Raw genomic sequence first — 20,337 nt, forward strand, 5'->3', positions numbered from 1 at the left:
TCTCAAAGTTTCCCAACAAGGGGTCTTAATCTCATTACTCCCACGGCCACTGAGCCTGGCAAGTTGGTATAAAGTTCGTCACTGGCCGTACTTCTCAAATAGAAACAGAAATGGATTAATAACATCAAACAGCGAATACATTGCCGTAAACACCAAATAAAATATATTTATCTATAAATATACAAAAAGTTAACTGAAATATTAAACCCCGAGCAATACGCAGTCAGCGAGAGCAATCAATCACTTCTCACAGGCGCTGGAGGGAACTGGCGCGTTTCATTCCTTATTTAAGCGGCTCCTAATGAAATGTGACCAGGCAGCAGTCGTACAGTAACTGACTGCTGGGTGATGCAGAGGAGGAGGAGCTATTATTAATAGGTGGGAGTATTAATTAACCCCACGGCTCCAGAGCTTCACTGGCTGCAAGGTTCCATTGTAAGCGGCCTCTCCCATCCAGCAATAGTGGTGTTAAATTACCACCTTCACCAGTCATTTGTCAGCCAGTAATTTTCCACTGAGTTATGATAGGTTGCAGTTAACGGTCTCATTCCGCTTAATGGGTCCGTCCCCAGAAACACATGTAATGAAACCAATTAGAAACAGTTAGGGATATTTTTCCACACATCTCGGTGCACCTAAGTGTTTCATTTGGCTGTTTGTTTAATTACTGTAATCTAAGACTCGCTCTTCTAGCTCCGGAACCATCTGCAAAGTCGGCTGTTTGTATAAACGGATTCTGCCTGGGGGGGTTTAGGGGGGGGTTAGAGTTAGAAACGACTCTGACAAAGGACAAAACACACAAGGTTCACCCTCTAACCAACCTTCATGTCAATTATAGGCCTATTATAATAAATTATTGTTTATATCTAGGCCAGTATGTTTACTAAACCTCATTTCGCAGAATACAACAGGGTCACTCCCAGTGCTGAGAGAGGCTGTTCACGGCTTTGGGGAGAAACTCTACTGTATCCCACAGGTCCTTGTGCTTTTTATCTTTTTTTTTTGCTGACCAAATATTCTGTGCTGAATAATGTATTTTATTTCTAAGTATAAACTGGACGTAGACCCTATTATAGCAGCGGTAGAAGACATGATTGCATTAGTTAATAATTCACCACTTCTAGTCATACATGCCGGCTCTCCCACAATTACCAGGGAGAAGTGGGCGGGGACAATGACGCGGTGATACGATTCGTGTCAACGCGGCCCACTAACTGCTGCCTGATGGTGCAAAACGCATCACTGCGCAGCAATGGCGGCGAGTGTAAGCATCATGACACACTGTTGCGCGATGATGTGATTGACATTACCGCACACCTGTAGTCTGGGTATGATGATGGCTGGTGTTTTAGTGTAAAAAAAAAAGCAAAATACATTAAAATTGATGTATAGATAGATCAGCCGCAAGTGTGACTTACGCTGTACTCTAAATGCCACGTAGTTTTACCAATGAAGAACTGAACTAAGCTTGCGAGCAGCCTTCTCACCTCTTTGTCTGTTTTACCCAGTTTATTTATTAGTTTACTACGTTTGTCCCCAATTGTAAAGCGCTACGGAATATGTTGGCGCTATATAAATAAATTATGATGATGATGAACTCATGAGAATTGGACTTCAGCATAAACCAGCCCTTTGGGTATAAAAAGTGGACCATAGATAAGTGTCCACATAGGTTATAGAAGGATATTTATGCTGCAGCCACGGCTATAATACTGTGCATAATGTATCAGCATTCGCCACTTCTTGTGATAAACTTTTGTGCCTTAGTATAATAATATACTCAGCCGCTGGCTCCCTCCCTATCCGAATTCCTTTGGTCCCCCTGGCGTTGTTGTCTCCAGCTGATGCAAACTGCGTCTTTCTAAAATGCTTGAAAACTTGGTACGGCTGCTGCGCAGAATGTCCCCGTAGACGGCTGCACAGATGCTGCGACACATTAGCTAAATGGGCAGTGATCCTTACTACTGAGTGTTTGCTGGAGGATGTACAAGACAAGGAATCACAGGGGTAGTAGAAACTGTTTCACATGGACTATTAACTGCTTCTGTGAGAGGAGAACTCAATGCCAATATATATGTCCACTTGCTGAATGTAAGCTCTTTAGGCAAGGAGTCCTTCTTTATAATTATTATGTCTGAAACTCTAGGCACTCTGACACGTTTTATATATTGTTTTGATGTGATATTACTGTGAGCTTCGTCACTCAGCAGAAATTGTGTTTAATATAGGATCCTGAGTCGAGCCTTGCCCCCCATCTGAAGTTTGCCAGCCCTCCCATAGGCAAACCAAGGGGTTTTTCCTAGTGCCTGGAAACCCCACTCCAAGCCTGGGGCACTGTATAATTGAGGTAGTTGCACCCTGCTCCCACTTCACACGGCTCTGCTTGAAAAGGGAGAACTGCGTGCACCTAACAGTAGTGCACGTAGCATTGTCCATGTATATTATGGGGATAGGAAGAGTTGGAGAGCAGCCAAGCACTGTCTAATATTATAGCCACGCCCCCATGCAAGCTGGTAACGCCCACTGGCGGCGTGGTGTGGAAACCCCCTCTACAAATCCTGCGTTTGCCCCTGCCTTCCCTAAGTTTCCTCTCAGCAGCCGTGCAGGACCAGCCCCTATAGAAAATAATAGTATTGCAGCCTTATTTCACCAATAGGCTATCTCTGGTCACTGCTGCTTTGCAAACAGGGACAAGGGCCCCCAGGTACTTAGTAGGTGTTATTTATTTGCTGAATTTTCTGGCAAGTTGGGATTCACTTTCAAATGAATTCACAGGTGGTAAAATGCTGATATTCAATAGAATTTTGCAATCAGACAAATTGATTTGACTATCTCTAATTGCATGTATCTTAATGAATTATATTCCATATAAGACAACTTAAACAATAATAAATAATACATACTTCCGTTTATGTGGTTTTTAACCAAACAGAGATAATTATGGTTAAATATGATGCTGGGGGTGTAAGGGTTAAGAACGGGACCCTGTTCCCTATAAAGGATTCACTTCAAATACTGCAGCTCACACAGCCGCTCACAGTAATAAAATTAGTTTGTATAACTGTTAAGTATGCAAAGCACTTAACAGCTGCCCAAATGATTAAATGCTAATATCTGTAATCAAGCATGAAAACGGTTTGTTGTGAATATTTATTCCCTAGAAACTGTCATTATATAGCAGAGAATTGTTTAAGAACAACAAAAGCAGAAAGGCTAAAAAACCACACAAAATATTTACAAAACGAAAAATTGTCTCAGAATCCCAGTCGTGTACTCGTAAGTCTGGATCACGTCTGCCTACAGGACACACGGCAACCGGGACACATGTCCGGAGACCAAACCCACAAACCGGGCCCCTGAGACACGTCTGGAGACCAAACGTCCCAACAGAACATTCAATAATACCCCTACAGCTCTTGGTGTCATATTCATACTTCTAAACCAAAGACTAAGTATAATATAATATAATGTATCCGTCTTACATTATTACATCATACAATCATTTCTGACTTTATAACCACAGGAATCTATATCCTATACCACATGAATATTTATATATTGACTATACAAAGACCAACACAGCACAAAATTTATTATATTCAATTTCTCTGGCAGTTTTAATGAGGTGTCTGTCACTCACCGGACCGTGAGTGCCTCTTCCCGGACATTTAGGAACCGTGGCCGTCCTCCATCCTGAGGGACTGCGCATGCGCAGCCCTTTCCATACCTCCAGTGTATGTTCCTTTAACTAAATTGGCAGATCAGGCAACCTCCCTATATTAAGCACCTGTGGTCAACACCACGTTGCCTGATCTTGGAGTCTCATTCCCCATGAGTCTCTGAAGGTGTTCCTGTGTTTCCTCGTTTATTCAGCCCAGCTGATTCCTGTGGTTTCCAAACCACTTCTACCGCTGTGGTTTCCAAACCACTTCTACTACTGTGGTTCCCATACCACTTCTACCATCTACTGTGTTTCATCGTGACTGTTGAGCTGATTCCTATCCGCTGCCTCCGTGCACTACAGTCTTCTAAGCACTTCAACTCTACCATGTATCATTGGGACTGTTAGCTGATGCCTATCCGCTGCCTCCGTGCACTACAGTCTTTCATTCACATCCACTCACCTGTTCATGATTGTGACTGCCAGCTGATTCCTATCCGCTGCCTCCGGGCACTACAGTCTTCAACCTGCAACTCGTCTGTGTTTCATCATCGTGACTGCTAGCTGATTCCTATCCGCTGCCTCCGTGCACTACAGTCTTCAACCTGCAACCCGTCTGTGTTTCATCGTGACTGTTTGGCTGATTCCTATCCGCTGCCTCTGTGCGCTTCAGTCTTCAGCCCTTGTCAACTCTCCCGTGTTTCCTTGAGTCTGCTGCCACTATTGCTACCCGCTACTCTCCGTGACCAACTGTTCCAGTTCAACTCTGCTCCGGTGTCCCATCGTTACTGCACCTACTGGTTGCTATTGGCTACCTCCGTGTTCCCGCAGAGACCCGCTGCTGTTACTTCTCAGCGCTACTCATCCATCTACTACTGATCCGCTCTCCACGCCTTCCTGTGTTCCCTGCTGGTCTACCTACCTGTGCGCTGCACTTGCTAGACCACCGCTTCACCCATCCAGGGACTTTGGATCCTGTCGGCCTCCTGCCCTTCAGGTATCTCTGCACTCCTGTCTGACTGCCTTCTCCTGAACCACGGTATGCATACTTCCCATTGACTGTGCTGTGTATTGCATACCTTGCTGGACTGTGTTGGTTCTCCTCTGGAGTGTACTATCCGCTGAGTCTATTGCCATCATTGACTGTGTTGGTTCTCCTCTGGAGTGTACTATCTGCTGAGTCTATTGCCATCATTGACTGTGTTGGTTCTCCTCTGGAGTGTACTATCTGCTGATTCTATTGCCATCATTGACTGTGTTATCTCATGCTGGATTACTTCAAGAGACTTTCTACATTGGCAGTGTTGTTCAGTCATTTATACATTTATATTGTGCATATTACTGTGGATCAAAGTCAAGGTGCCCGTGTATATATTGTGTTGCAGTCTCTCCCCGTGCACCTCCTCACATATATATTCAGTGGTACAACTTGCTAGTGGCAGACCACTGACTCCTGTTTACAGTTTCACCCGTTCCAGTATCCTCTCACATAGCAGTGGTACAACTTGCTAACGCAGACCACTGACTCCCCGGATACCTCCACTTGGATTCCATTCCTTCACTCAGACAGCGGTACAACTTGCTATCCGCAGACCGCTGACTCTCATCACCTCCTCGTTTCTGTTGGACATTCCTCCTCACTATAGCAGTGGTACAACTTGCTACCGCAGACCACTGACTACCTTCACGTGTCCTTTGTCCATACAGTTCCTCGTGTATTACTACTTCCATATTGCCAGTGCTGCTAGTCATAGACTTTCCTGAGCATCTCATCATCTGCTATTTCCTGTTCCGTGATCACCCTGCTACCAGAGTACCATATTACCACCTATACTGCTCTGGTAAGCCTATCACCTGGTGATCCCTGGGTAAAGACTCCTAGTGCCCGTGACAGTAAGATCAGGCCATGACAGACCCAGATACGGAACCTACCGCTAAAGAGATGCTGCAGCATCTGGTCAGCCGTGTGGAGCAACAGGATGCTCGCCAACAGCTGTTACTTCAATGTTACCAATCTTTAACCTCCCAAGGAACATCTGGACAGACCGTTACAGCTAATGTTGAAGCTCCTGTGCTTTCCTCCGTTTCCCCAGTGCCATCCCAGGTGTCTACAGTTCCTACGCTACACCTGCCTACTCCGTCAAAATATGACGGGGACCCCAAAACTTGTAGAGGTTTCCTTAACCAATGTTCAGTCCATTTTGAACTTCAACCTCAAAATTTTTCTACCCATCGTTCCAGAGTGGCCTATCTTATCTCATTGTTTTCTGGACAAGCCCTGGCTTGGGCCTCCCCTCTGTGGGAGAGAAACGATCCAATTCTACAAGATAGTGCCAAATTCATTTCCACGTTCCGAAGTGTGTTCGATGAACCAGGTCGTGTGACCTCCGCTGCTTCCAGCATTCTTCGTTTGCGACAAGGCTCCCATACAGTAGGACAGTATGTCATTCAATTTAGGATCTTAGCCTCTGAACTTCAGTGGAACTCTGAAGCATTAGTTGCCGCCTTCTGGCAGGGGCTCTCCGATAAAATTAAGGATGCACTGACTACCCAAGAACTTCCTTCGTCACTAGAAGATTTGATCTCTCTTTGCCATCGTGTAGATATGAGATTTCGTGAAAGAGAGTCTGAGAAAACAACGGCTGTCAAAGCACCTCTTCGTTCTAACCCTCAATTTCGTCCAGCTCCATCCTCTGCGATTCCCATGGAGATAGGACGTTCCAAATTATCTTCAGAGGAGAGGAAACGAAGAGTAAAGAATAGACTCTGTATCTATTGTGCTGATTCCACGCATATGCTCAGCTCTTGCCCTAAGAGATCGGGAAATGCCAGGCCCTAACTAGTTCTGGAGAGGTGAAGTTAGGGTCCCTGGAGTCCTCTCCATTGTCTATGAAATCTAAAGTCTGCGCTTTCGATGTTACGATTTCCTTTGCTACCAAATCCTTTGAGTCACAGGCATTGATTGATTCCGGAGCAGCAGGAAATTTCATTTCTAAATCACTAGTGAATCAATGGTCCCTACCAGTGATCACTTTAAAAACACCCATTACTGTGACGGCTATAGATGGATCACGCCTCATCAATGGTCTCATCACCCAGAGTACGTCTCCAGTAACCCTTCAGATTGGTGTACTACACCATGAAGAAATTTCGTTTTTAATTCTTCCAGTTACGACAAGTCCGATTGTCTTAGGCCTTCCATGGCTTCAGTGTCACTCTCCCCAGATTGACTGGCGCACCCCTCAAGTTACGTCTTGGGGGTCTGAATGTCACCATCGTTGCCTCTCTCAAGTTATTCCTCTTAAAGTACAGCAATCTTCCATCTCATCTTCCTCTCCGGGACTCCCTCCTCAGTATGCTTCATATGCCGATGTGTTTGATAAAGCTCAGTCTGAACGTCTTCCTCCTCATCGTTCTTGGGATTGTCCGATCGACCTTCTACCTGGCAAGACTCCTCCCAGGGGTCGGGTCTATCCTCTCTCGTTACCTGAAACTCAAGCCACATCTGAGTACATACAGGAGAATCTCCAGCGTGGGTTCATTCGACCTTCCACCTCTCCCGCTGGAGCTGGGTTCTTCTTCGTCAAAAAGAAGGATGGATCATTACGCCCTTGTATAGATTTTCGTGGACTCAACGCCATTACTATCAAGAATCGGTATCCCATTCCGCTGATCACTGAGCTATTTGATCGCATCAAGGGAGCTCGGATATTTACTAAGTTGGATCTTCGTGGTGCCTACAATTTAATTAGAATCCGTTCCGGTGACGAATGGAAGACCGCGTTTAACACCAGAGATGGGCATTACGAATATTTAGTAATGCCCTTCGGGCTGTGTAATGCCCCCGCGGTTTTCCAGGGTTTCATCAATGAGATCTTTCGGGACTTATTATATGTATGTGTCGTTGTCTACCTGGACGACATATTGATCTTCTCACAGGACCTGCCTTCTCATCACCAACATGTGGCAGAGGTCCTCTCCAGACTACGGAAGAACTCGTTGTTCTGTAAATTGGAGAAATGTTCATTCGAGTTACCCCAGATTCCATTCTTGGGGTATATAGTTTCCGGAGTTGGCCTGAAGATGGATCCAGACAAAGTAAATGCTGTACTACATTGGCCTCAGCCAACTACTCTTCGTGCCATCCAGCGTTTTTTAGGTTTTGCCAATTACTATAGACGCTTCATTCAAGACTTTTCATCCATTGCATCTCCCATTGTGGCCTTAACTCGGAAAGGGGCTAATACTAAGCAATGGTCATCTGAGGCTCTCCAAGCCTTTCAAATCCTCAAAGAGTCCTTCTCGTCTGCTCCCATTCTGCGACAGCCTGATGTGACACTCCCCTTCTTCCTAGAAGTAGATGCCTCTAATGTGGGCTTAGGAGCTATTCTCTCCCAACGCTCGGAGCAACAAAAATTACATCCTTGTGCCTTCTACTCTCGGAGTCTTCTGCCCGCAGAGAAAAATTATACTATCGGGGACAAGGAGTTGCTGGCCATCAAAGCTGCATTAGAGGAATGGAGATACTTGTTGGAAGGAGCTCGCCATCCGGTGACGATCTTCACGGATCATAAGAACTTGTCATATTTGCAATCTGCTCAATGCTTGAACCCTCGTCAAGCAAGATGGTCTCTTTTCTTTTCCCGTTTTGAATTAATTATAACCTTCAAACCAGCCGCTAAGAACAAGAAAGCTGACGCTCTATCTCGAGCTTTTGTGACGTCCTCTGATGTAGAAGAGGTTCCCAACCATGCTATTCTAGACCCCAAATGTATTTCTCTGGCTGCTTCATCCACCAAAATGCTACCATTTGGGAAGACCCTTGTGCCTCCTACTCTGAGGAGGAAAATCCTTTCGTGGTTCCATGCCTCTCGTTTTTCTGGACACGCCGGTGAACACAAGACCTTTGAGATTCTCTCTCGTAGTTACTGGTGGCCTTCAATGAGGAGAGACGTCAAAGAGTTTGTTGCTTCCTGTGATTTATGTTCTCAGTTCAAATCCTCCCGCAGAACTCCAGCAGGGTTGCTGCGACCACTACCCATTCCGTCCAAGCCTTGGACCCATATTAGTATGGATTTCGTTACTGATTTGCCACCAAGTAAGAATCACAATACTATTTGGGTAGTGGTAGACAGATTTTCGAAGATGGCTCATTTCGTCCCTCTGTCCGGTTTACCTTCCTCGTCTACTCTGGCTGAACATTTCATTAAAGAAATCTTCCGCATCCATGGATGTCCGTCTGAGATTGTGTCGGATAGAGGAGTACAATTCGTTTCCAGATTCTGGCGGGCCCTTTGTAAAACCTTGGGCATACGATTAGCACTCTCATCTTCTTACCATCCGCAATCTAACAGACAAACAGAACGAGTCAATCAAGATCTTGAGACCTTTATTAGGATGTTCTCTTCAGCCAACCAAGACAACTGGGTAGAATTGCTCCCTTGGGCTGAATTCGCCCATAACAACATGTACCATGAGTCATCATCCAAAACTCCATTCTTTGTGGTCTACGGTCACCATCCGTCTTTTCCGGAATTTCCTGCCCTCCTGCCCACCCAAGTTCCTGCTGTGGAGACTGCTTGTCAGACCTTCAAAAATATCTGGTCTCAGGTCAAAACCTGTTTAAAGAAGACATCTAACAAATATAAGTCTTTCGCAGATAAGAAGAGGCGGGCTATTCCACCACTAAAAATTGGAGATCGTGTCTGGTTATCTACCAAAAATATTCGTTTGAAGGTTCCATCTATGAAATTCGCCCCTCGTTTTATTGGTCCATATAGGATCATTCAAGTTATCAATCCAGTATGTGTTAAACTTCTTCTTCCTAAGAATCTTCGGATCTCCAATGCCTTCCATGTGTCCTTGCTCAAACCTCTCATCATCAACCGTTTCTCGACTCTTCCCTCAGCACCGCAGCCAGTTCAAGTTCATCAGGAGGAGGATTTCGAGATTACTGAGGTATTGGATGCAAAAATTTCGCGAGGAGTCCTCCGTTTCCTCGTTCATTGGAAGGGCTTTGGTCCTGAGGAGCGCTCTTGGATCAAAGCTGAAGATCTTAATGCTCCTGCCCTTTTGAAGAAGTTTTATTCCAAAAATCCGGACAAACCCGGTTCCAGGCGTTCTGTGCCCACCTTTAAAAGGGGGGGTACTGTCACTCACCGGACCGTGAGTGCCTCTTCCCGGACATTTAGGAACCGTGGCCGTCCTCCAACCTGAGGGACTGCGCATGCGCAGCCCTTTCCATACCTCCAGTGTATGTTCCTTTAACTAAATTGGCAGATCAGGCAACCTCCCTATATTAAGCACCTGTGGTCAACACCACGTTGCCTGATCTTGGAGTCTCATTCCCCATGAGTCTCTGAAGGTGTTCCTGTGTTTCCTCGTTTATTCAGCCCAGCTGATTCCTGTGGTTTCCAAACCACTTCTACCGCTGTGGTTTCCAAACCACTTCTACTACTGTGGTTCCCATACCACTTCTACCATCTACTGTGTTTCATCGTGACTGTTGAGCTGATTCCTATCCGCTGCCTCCGTGCACTACAGTCTTCTAAGCACTTCAACTCTACCATGTATCATTGGGACTGTTAGCTGATGCCTATCCGCTGCCTCCGTGCACTACAGTCTTTCATTCACATCCACTCACCTGTTCATGATTGTGACTGACAGCTGATTCCTATCCGCTGCCTCCGGGCACTACAGTCTTCAACCTGCAACTCGTCTGTGTTTCATCATCGTGACTGCTAGCTGATTCCTATCCGCTGCCTCCGTGCACTACAGTCTTCAACCTGCAACCCGTCTGTGTTTCATCGTGACTGTTTGGCTGATTCCTATCCGCTGCCTCTGTGCGCTTCAGTCTTCAGCCCTTGTCAACTCTCCCGTGTTTCCTTGAGTCTGCTGCCACTATTGCTACCCGCTACTCTCCGTGACCAACTGTTCCAGTTCAACTCTGCTCCGGTGTCCCATCGTTACTGCACCTACTGGTTGCTATTGGCTACCTCCGTGTTCCCGCAGAGACCCGCTGCTGTTACTTCTCAGCGCTACTCATCCATCTACTACTGATCCGCTCTCCACGCCTTCCTGTGTTCCCTGCTGGTCTACCTACCTGTGCGCTGCACTTGCTAGACCACCGCTTCACCCATCCAGGGACTTTGGATCCTGTCGGCCTCCTGCCCTTCAGGTATCTCTGCACTCCTGTCTGACTGCCTTCTCCTGAACCACGGTATGCATACTTCCCATTGACTGTGCTGTGTATTGCATACCTTGCTGGACTGTGTTGGTTCTCCTCTGGAGTGTACTATCCGCTGAGTCTATTGCCATCATTGACTGTGTTGGTTCTCCTCTGGAGTGTACTATCTGCTGAGTCTATTGCCATCATTGACTGTGTTGGTTCTCCTCTGGAGTGTACTATCTGCTGATTCTATTGCCATCATTGACTGTGTTATCTCATGCTGGATTACTTCAAGAGACTTTCTACATTGGCAGTGTTGTTCAGTCATTTATACATTTATATTGTGCATATTACTGTGGATCAAAGTCAAGGTGCCCGTGTATATATTGTGTTGCAGTCTCTCCCCGTGCACCTCCTCACATATATATTCAGTGGTACAACTTGCTAGTGGCAGACCACTGACTCCTGTTTACAGTTTCACCCGTTCCAGTATCCTCTCACATAGCAGTGGTACAACTTGCTAACGCAGACCACTGACTCCCCGGATACCTCCACTTGGATTCCATTCCTTCACTCAGACAGCGGTACAACTTGCTATCCGCAGACCGCTGACTCTCATCACCTCCTCGTTTCTGTTGGACATTCCTCCTCACTATAGCAGTGGTACAACTTGCTACCGCAGACCACTGACTACCTTCACGTGTCCTTTGTCCATACAGTTCCTCGTGTATTACTACTTCCATATTGCCAGTGCTGCTAGTCATAGACTTTCCTGAGCATCTCATCATCTGCTATTTCCTGTTCCGTGATCACCCTGCTACCAGAGTACCATATTACCACCTATACTGCTCTGGTAAGCCTATCACCTGGTGATCCCTGGGTAAAGACTCCTAGTGCCCGTGACAGTGTCTTTGGTCACCAACAACTGAATATGTCAAAAAACTCTGCAGTTATGGATCTCCAGAATCACATCACACGGTATTACGCCATCTAGAAACATCTATAAACATCCAGAAACATGAACCAGCAATGATGTATCCGCACTGCAGCTACAACTGAGACTCATTACTGTATGTTGTTGGCCATCTGTAGCCACCAACTTCTAGAATTGGAGAACACATATTTTCTACTTAATTGGTAATTTTGAATCCCATGTCAGAGGCACGACCATGGGGGCTACATGGCCCAAGTGTATGAGAGTCTCCACCTCACCTGGGGAGAGGGAGATGTTTGAGCTCTGAGACCAACTGGCCACATGGACACGTTTCGTAGACGATATTTACACATTCTCGCAGGTCCCATATGAAACATTGTTGGAATTCAAGCCGTGCTCAATTATAACAATCTGAATCTTAGATTATCACATCACACATATCATCAGGTAAACACAGGTGGAAACATTGGCCCTTCTGTCAATCTATAACAATAGTCAAATTGATACATCAGTGTTCTGAACGCAGACGGCCAGTAACATTGTAGACAATGAGGGGTCACCATCCTATATCTCTGCATACAGTTCACATATGTGAAAGGAAACTTCTCCCTTCAGTGTAAGTACAACAAGAGTCTCTGCAGCACAAGATAATATTTAGAGAAACAATGGTTCTCTGACAAAATCCACAAAAAGGATAATCTAAAGGGTTAAACTTAGAGGCTCATTTTACTATATGGACCAAATAAAAACCGTCAGCAGGAGGAGATTGAGGTCAGGTTTAACTCAATATTTGGTCATCAATGGAACCAGACACAGAAATAATAACCAGGGATATTCTTGTATGATAAAGATCACTCTTAGCATGGTTCTGGTGAGGAGAAACATCTGAGTGTGCTAAATGTACATATGCTGACAGCCGAGCTCGTCCTTCCATACAAAAGACTTCTGTGGTTTCTAACTTTGTTGGTACAAAAACTTTCAAAACTTTCCATATTATAAATTCTGCTACCGAAGAGTTAGTGTTCCGGCTCACAGGGCATTGTAATCGGATTAAGGTGAGCAAAACAAAGGCGGCTTTTAACCAGCTATGACGTAACAATGATATAGTAACACAAAACCCGAAAACATGGAAAGTGGAGATGTTGCCTATAGCAACTAATCAGATTCTAGCTGTCATTTTGTAGAATGTACTAAAGAAATGATAACTAGAATCTGATTGGTTCTTCAAACCCACCGGGAAACTCTCAGTTTGATACATTTACCCCCAGGTGTGAGTGCAGAACATCTTCAAATTGAGATTTATAACGTTTCACATATCCCTATAATGTATTCATTGCTGGTCGACTCGCAAGGATATGATATTATTATTATTACTGAAAGCTTCCTATCATAAAATATTTCATGGTTTAGAAGTAATATCACCTTGTGTGAAACATAAACAAATACATTTTCAGGGTAATATCCATTAGCTCCAGAGATAGGAGTTGAAGGGAAGGTGTCCTTGGTGCAGTATTGGAGGAACAGCGAGGGGATTGTCCCTATAGGGAGCAGAAGAGACAGGACACATTGTATGTGACAGACATGATATTACAGACAGACTCACCTATATCTCTCCCGTACATGTGGTAGTAGAAGGAGACACAGTACGACACTTTGTGAGACGGGAACTTGTTTGTGATGTTGTACATGGGGCTGACGAGCCGGGCTTTGTCCCCGAGCTTACGTGGTTTAGAGGCCTCAATGAACATGTAGAAACCTGAGACATAGGACAAAGAATAAAATCATTACCCTGCACAAAGGGCTCACACACGATTCAATGCAGAGAGACGGTCACTAAGTGATGATAAGAGAGTGAATGTTCAGATATCGATTAAGCTTTGTCCATTTATTGCAATAGAGCTGTCCATCATGTAGATAGCTCAACTAAAGAGACACAACTCTACAAAACATATATAACGTCTGCTCATGTACCATGTAAAGAACGAACAATTAACTGTCCAAACTAACACAGCTGGAGGGGGGTTTGTGGTGCTAAATACAGGTATCGCTCCCTGAGGGTTACATTACACACAGACAACAGTACAGCAGATCCCAGATCTGTTACACATTTATTAACCTTTAAATTGCTTCTTCAGTGACTTTCAGTGAAATATGCAGTAACCCAAACCAACCAATCACACGTCATCTTTCATCTAGCTGGCGCAGACGCGCAGTGATGTCGTCAGAGGCTGGACCATAATGAGCGCAAAGTCATCCAATCAGAAACAACCAGATTAGTATTGTCATCCTCTGATCACACTAACATGGCTCTACGTCATGCAAAGCAAATGGCAAATAGAAAGTGATCCTGGATCCCTCAATGGGGTCATGCAGCGGGATCAGACTTTTGTACAGCAAATCGATTGCTAAAGTTTAACACACATTATCACTTTATCACCTATACTCTGCTTGGGAAATGAGCTTGTTGGCTATAAATAATACAGTCTGCATGTTGATATAAGTAAGGCTGGGTACACACTGCAGAACATTTCTCCCAATGCCAAATCAGTAATGATTTTACCCACGACTGGAAAGTCTCAATCAGCAATGCGATTCATGTGTAGACACTATACATGTTTTACCGTCAGACATGTGCTCTTCATCTGTAATAACCATCGGCTGAAAAGATCATGGGGAATATTTACTAAGCTGCGGGTTTGAAGAAGTGGAGATGTTGCCTATAGCAACCAATCAGATTCTAGTTATCATTTATTTAGTACATTCTACAAAATGACATCTAGAATCTGATTGGTTGCTATAGGCAACATCCCCACTTAAAACCCTGTAGTGTGTACTCAGCCCAAAAGGAATGTTGTATATAATAGGCCTGATTAAAACCGTAACGCAAGTTGCGGTCTAAAAAGAGCGCGGAAGTTGATCGCAGTTCCGACCATAATCAAATCCTAGGGGATCTCAAGATGTGTTCTCGATTTGAATCTGGGTGTAAGTACCCTCTGCCTAAACGTTACTGGCCGTACACAGACAGCAGGATACGCACAATGCATATGTGTAATATAAAGTCATGTATAACACCTAAAAAAAGAATTCCTTTATAAAATAAATCAACAACTCTAACAGATTAATCATTAATAAAACCACGGTTGGTTTTTAAAAAATAAATTAAAGAATGGTACTTTTTTGTACATTCAATACATAAATCAGGATATTCTTAAAGATTGCTGTACATACAATGTGTTTTTTATGCTCTATCTTACTTGCACATGTATGTTGTGTGCTAGCCAGCGGCACACATACGTGGACTCTTCCAAAGACTATGCCGCAATCCCTATCAGTTGGCTCTTACCCCTGCCCCTAGCTGGTGCAAATGATACGGATGAATTAAATGTATTTACAAGAAACCCAGGACTGGAATCGGCGGCACCTGCCTTGGATGCGCCTTCACTGTACATCGCCCACGTCCATCCGCCCCCCGCCATAAACGTCCATCCGCCCCCCCCGCCATACACGTCCATCCGCCCCCCGCCATACACGTCCATCCGCCCCCCGCCATACACGTCCATTCGCCCCCCGCCATACACGTCCATCCGCCCCCCGCCATACACGTCCATCCGCCCCCCCGCCATACACGCCCATCCGCCCCCCCGCCATACACGTCCATCCGCCATACACGTCCATCCACCCCCGCCATACACGTCCATCCGCCCCCCGCCATACACGTCTATCCGCCCCCCCCCACCATACACGTCCAGCCCTTCAAGTCGTAGGCTTTCATAAGTGTCATTTGCGCTCACACATGAGTTGCATGTAACTGCGCTCATTGTGTAATGTCCGATCCTGAGCACGCGCCAAGATATTTCACACAAGATACGGATGATAACGGAACGGGACATGAATCAGCCCTATATGTAAAACAAGTGATCACTGAGTTTCTCAACTACCCGGAGGATCAGATTTTCCAGCTCAGCTAATAATTCTACATTTCTGGGTTCGACTGACTAGGACATAGTAACATCACTATTTCTGTCACAAGATGGCTGCCTCCATCTTGTGTCAGTGACAAGTCCTCTTTAAAGGAGATCAGTTATCAAACATAGATTATTCCTATTTTTAGAGAAAAATAAAAATTGTGAACAATAAAATAAAACGCTGCAAAATGACTAAAATGTTTGTAGTATAATCTGGTTCTGTGGTATCACAGACTCCCCCATCACTGATTATGGTGCACAGAGGAGCAGACGGTTGGCTGGTGACGGCTCACAGATGGTGGCCAGCCCTCTACACCCGTCCTGCCAGAACCCGCAGCGTCCTTTGAATTATCATTGTGATCATCTTCAGGGCTGGAGAGTGCTGACATGTGTCCAGCAACCAGCTACTGTCCAGCGTATGATCTCAATCATCTGTCTCCTAGTAGATATTAAGAAATGGAAGTGGACGGTCTGTTCTATGCCAGCCCCATATGCCAGGGGACGGATGTGCCAAGGTGCCCAGTAGCCGAGATCTGTCCATGACACTAACTTGATGCTCCTCTGTCCTGAATGATAAAGTCTGATATAATGTAAGTAATGTGCACAACACTACGCTGTCACCTGCAGTATTAGGCTGTCTTCTGATAACGAGGGACTTAAGTACGTTCTTCTATCATGTGTAGGAAACATTGTAGTAAATTAGCATCAGGATGGCAAATACCTCCATGTGCTGAACCTGAAAATATGACCCCGTACACTTGTACCATCTGCAACCTCATCGCTGATCTTACCCACTATCAGCCTCTCACTAGGGATCTGTAATCCCTGAAACATACTGATACTGTGTACTCTGCAGAGCATCTCAGATACATACTGATACTGTGTACTCTGCAGAGCATCTCAGATACATACTGATACTGTGTACTCTGCAGAGCACCTCAGATACATACTGATACTGTGTACTCTGCAGAGCATCTCAGATACATACTGATACTGTGTACTCTGCAGAGCATCTCAGACACATACTGATACTGTGTACTCTGCAGAGCATCTCAGATACATACTGATCCTGTGTACTCTGCAGAGCATCACTGATACTGTGTACTCTGCAGAGCATCTCAGACATATACTGATACTGTGTACTCTTGTACCATCTGCAACCTCATCGCTGATCTTACCCACTATCAGCCTCTCACTAGGGATCTGTAATCCCTGAAACATACTGATACTGTGTACGCTGCAGAGCATCTCAGATACATACTGATACTGTGTACTCTGCAGAGCATCTCAGATACATACTGATACTGTGTACTCTGCAGAGCACCTCAGATACATACTGATACTGTGTACTCTGCAGAGCATCTCAGACACATACTGATACTGTGTACTCTGCAGAGCATCTCAGATACATACTGATACTGTGTACTCTGCAGAGCATCTCAGATACATACTGATACTGTGTACTCTGCAGAGCATCTCAGACACATACTGATACTGTGTACTCTGCAGAGCATCTCAGACATATACTGATACTGTGTCCCTGCAGAGCATCTCAGATACATTCTGATACTGTGTACTCTGCAGAGCATCTCAGACATATACTGATACTGTGTACTCTGCAGAGCATCTCAGATACAGAAACCAGGAATAGCCCCAAAACATGTGTTCACATTGTGCCTGAACTCTGGAGTTCACCGGTCTCTGAATATAATTTCATACTAGAACTTGCTATCTTGCACCTGCACCACAGACCTGTATTACTGCAATCTACAGACTGCACTTGTTAAACACACAGGGTCTGATTCATCAAGGAACGTAACAGACGATTTTGTGCATATAATCCGCACATTTGATCTGCGCATCCACAGAACCAAAAAATACGCAACTAAACGCTGCAACGTTCAATTCTTCTTCATAGGCTTACTACAGCGTATGATTTCTGGGAGGGAATGGGGGGGGGGGCGCGTTCGCCCATAGTCAGTGTACAATAGGGGCGTGCCAAACCTGAGCGCACCAGTCACGTCTGATTCAAGCTCTGGGCATCTCTAACACATACTTACCTACTATCTTCAGCTCTCTTCCGGGAGTCAGCCAGTGGAGGTGGGCGTGAGGGGACGGGGCGGCCAAAATCGCGTCATTTCGGCCCCGCGATTTACCGGGAAGTAGGGCACTTCCTAGTGAAGTGGGCAGAATTCGGGAGATTTCCACACTCGCCCGGGAGACTCTCGCAAAATGCGGGAGTCTCCCGGACATTACGGGAGAGTTGGCAAGTATGCTCTAACATATGTGATTTTCAGCCCTACAGAGATAGTCTAAGTCCTGATTACTAGTGATGACGGCTGTGTATACAGCTAGAACATGTGTCTGCAACCAGGGGCAACTGTAACAATGATTTTATGTCCAGTATACATTGATTACATCCTAATAAATGTATTTCATGGACAATAAAATAAATAAAATATAAAAAAAAACACTTTTTTGTAAAAACTGTTTTATCAATAGTGCCTATATTATTAACAGGTGACAATAATAGAATAGGTTATTCTTTTCTGTGCGCTATTTTTGTGAATTCATATTGCACAAATGTATTGGACGTATCCTGCAGTGTATTGTGTGTTAGAGCAAAGCGGACCTAGATAACAACAATATTTGTATATAATGTTAGTTTTTAAGTATTATTAGATCCATCAACTTTAAATACCACTAATTTATATATTTGCCATTTTTTTAAATAAAGTCTCTTTATTTTGCTGTCCACAATGAGCCCAATCTACAGATGAGAAAACCTTCACGGGATTGGTAAGACGAGATCATCATTGGCGAGAGCGCGCCGTATTACCATCACTCTCCAGAGGTCGCAGGAAGGTCAGACAGCGGCGCTCTTGGTGTGGAATGTATTAGTAACGTTATAAGGGGTAACATACATCCTGCTGTAAGTCTATGTGTGCGGTATAAACGCTCTCGCCCTGTGACCTCCTGTCCTATGTGCTCACCTCTCGCCCCACTGACTTCTACTATCCTTGTCATTTGCTGAGTTTATCATGATTCTTTATGGAATAATTACCCTCCTGAGTCCCGCTGTGATCCGTTGTAGGCCCCGTGTTTGGCGTTTTCTTGGCGTCTTGCGTCTCCTTGCTCTGGCGAATCCAGTCAAAGGTGTCATCTTTGTCCTGGACAAATCCGCAAAGCTTCTCATCGTCAAAGCGGCACGTGTTATCTGTGCATGGACAGAAGGGAAGGCGTGTTATTACATGTTTATCCATGGAGAAGACACACGTGTCATATGTACATGGATAGATGCCAAGGTGTGTTATTACCGTGCTCACCCCCGGAGAAGACACACGTGTTATCTGTGCATGAACAGATAGGAACTGGCCGGCCTCATCCACTGGCTCTACCTCATCTACTAGCCCCACCCAATCCACTGGCTCCACCTTATCCACTGGCTCCACTTCATGTACTAGCCCCACCCACTCCTCTGGCTCCACCTTTTTGCACAAACCATTATCTGCATTCCCTGCCCCCAAATATTTAATCTACCAGTATACACATATATATATATATATATACACACACACACACACACACACACACACACACACACACACACACACACATACACACATACATACACTCTATGTATTGTACAAGGGAGGAGACAGATTTACCAGAAGTTTGAGCAGTTTGCATATAACGATGGTCTACGTTAGTGTAATTTAGTGGATGAGAACAGAATTGATGATTATTTCTGAGTTACATGTTTCCGCAGATCACTTTTTGGCAGTGGTGTATTTTAGAACGCTGCAGTTTTCATGCTGATCTCATTGCTGCTATTTATAAAATGTCCAGTGTTGTGGAAATAATGTGATGTTAAATACTTTTGTGTCAAAAAAGACAAAAATATTATAGGAGTGATACCTTTTTTGACTAACCCCAAAAAAATATTATTATATTTGCTAACTTTCAGAGCACAGAAGCCCCTTCATCAGGCAACTTTATAAATGAATGACTAAGAAACAGGCACAACATTTAAGAGCTGTTACATCAAGAAATTTGCACAGGAGGGGAGGAATACATCATTAAGATAAGCTAAAGTAATAATACTGAGGTTTTTTGTTATGGATGAAGCATAAAGTCCTATGAGTTCAGAGATTTGGAGTTACTCTGCTGTCGGGTGTGAAGTGTGTCCAAGTGGTAGGTCATAAATCCAGGTGTTAGATTGAGCCCTTGTGTCAATGACTGGAATGTTCTTATCAGCCTAAATTCACAGATTTTTCTCTCCCTGTCAAAATCTGGCTAACACGGTACTGCAATAATAATTTTTTTTAAATAATTTTTTTGCTACACATAATGAAAAATAAAGTACTGCACTTCTTTCTGGGAGTTGTATAAAATGGAGCACAAAAATAAATTTCACTTATCTAACAACAACCTTCCCTTTCCTGGCCCAAATAATGACTGAATGACTCCTGAACAATCTGTTTACTTCCGACGAAACCCAGAGAATCTTATCCCCGACCTGCAGGGCAAGATGTGCACTTCAACACCGGCGGAATGGACATATTTGCTCATATTTACAATTTCCTGTTCCCCGGGTCCTTTTCAGTTG

The 20,337-nt window shown here is 44.6% G+C and overlaps 1 protein-coding gene across 4 annotated transcripts in view; it reads right to left on the reverse strand.

Annotated features, from left to right (window-relative positions):
- MDGA1 (MAM domain containing glycosylphosphatidylinositol anchor 1) overlaps positions 1 to 20,337 on the reverse strand; it is a 272,622-nt gene that overhangs the window by 16,765 nt on the left and 235,520 nt on the right. For 3 of the 4 annotated variants that reach the window (XM_075204446.1, XM_075204447.1, XM_075204445.1), the window contains 2 exons: positions 18,793 to 18,945; positions 13,367 to 13,519 (listed from right to left, as the gene is read on the reverse strand). In XM_075204446.1, coding sequence (XP_075060547.1) covers positions 13,367 to 13,519; positions 18,793 to 18,945 — 306 coding nt within the window. The other variant, XM_075204448.1, reaches the window with a different exon arrangement.

This window comes from Mixophyes fleayi, chromosome 3, assembly GCF_038048845.1.
Source record: "Mixophyes fleayi isolate aMixFle1 chromosome 3, aMixFle1.hap1, whole genome shotgun sequence".
NCBI lineage: Eukaryota > Metazoa > Chordata > Amphibia > Anura > Limnodynastidae > Mixophyes > Mixophyes fleayi.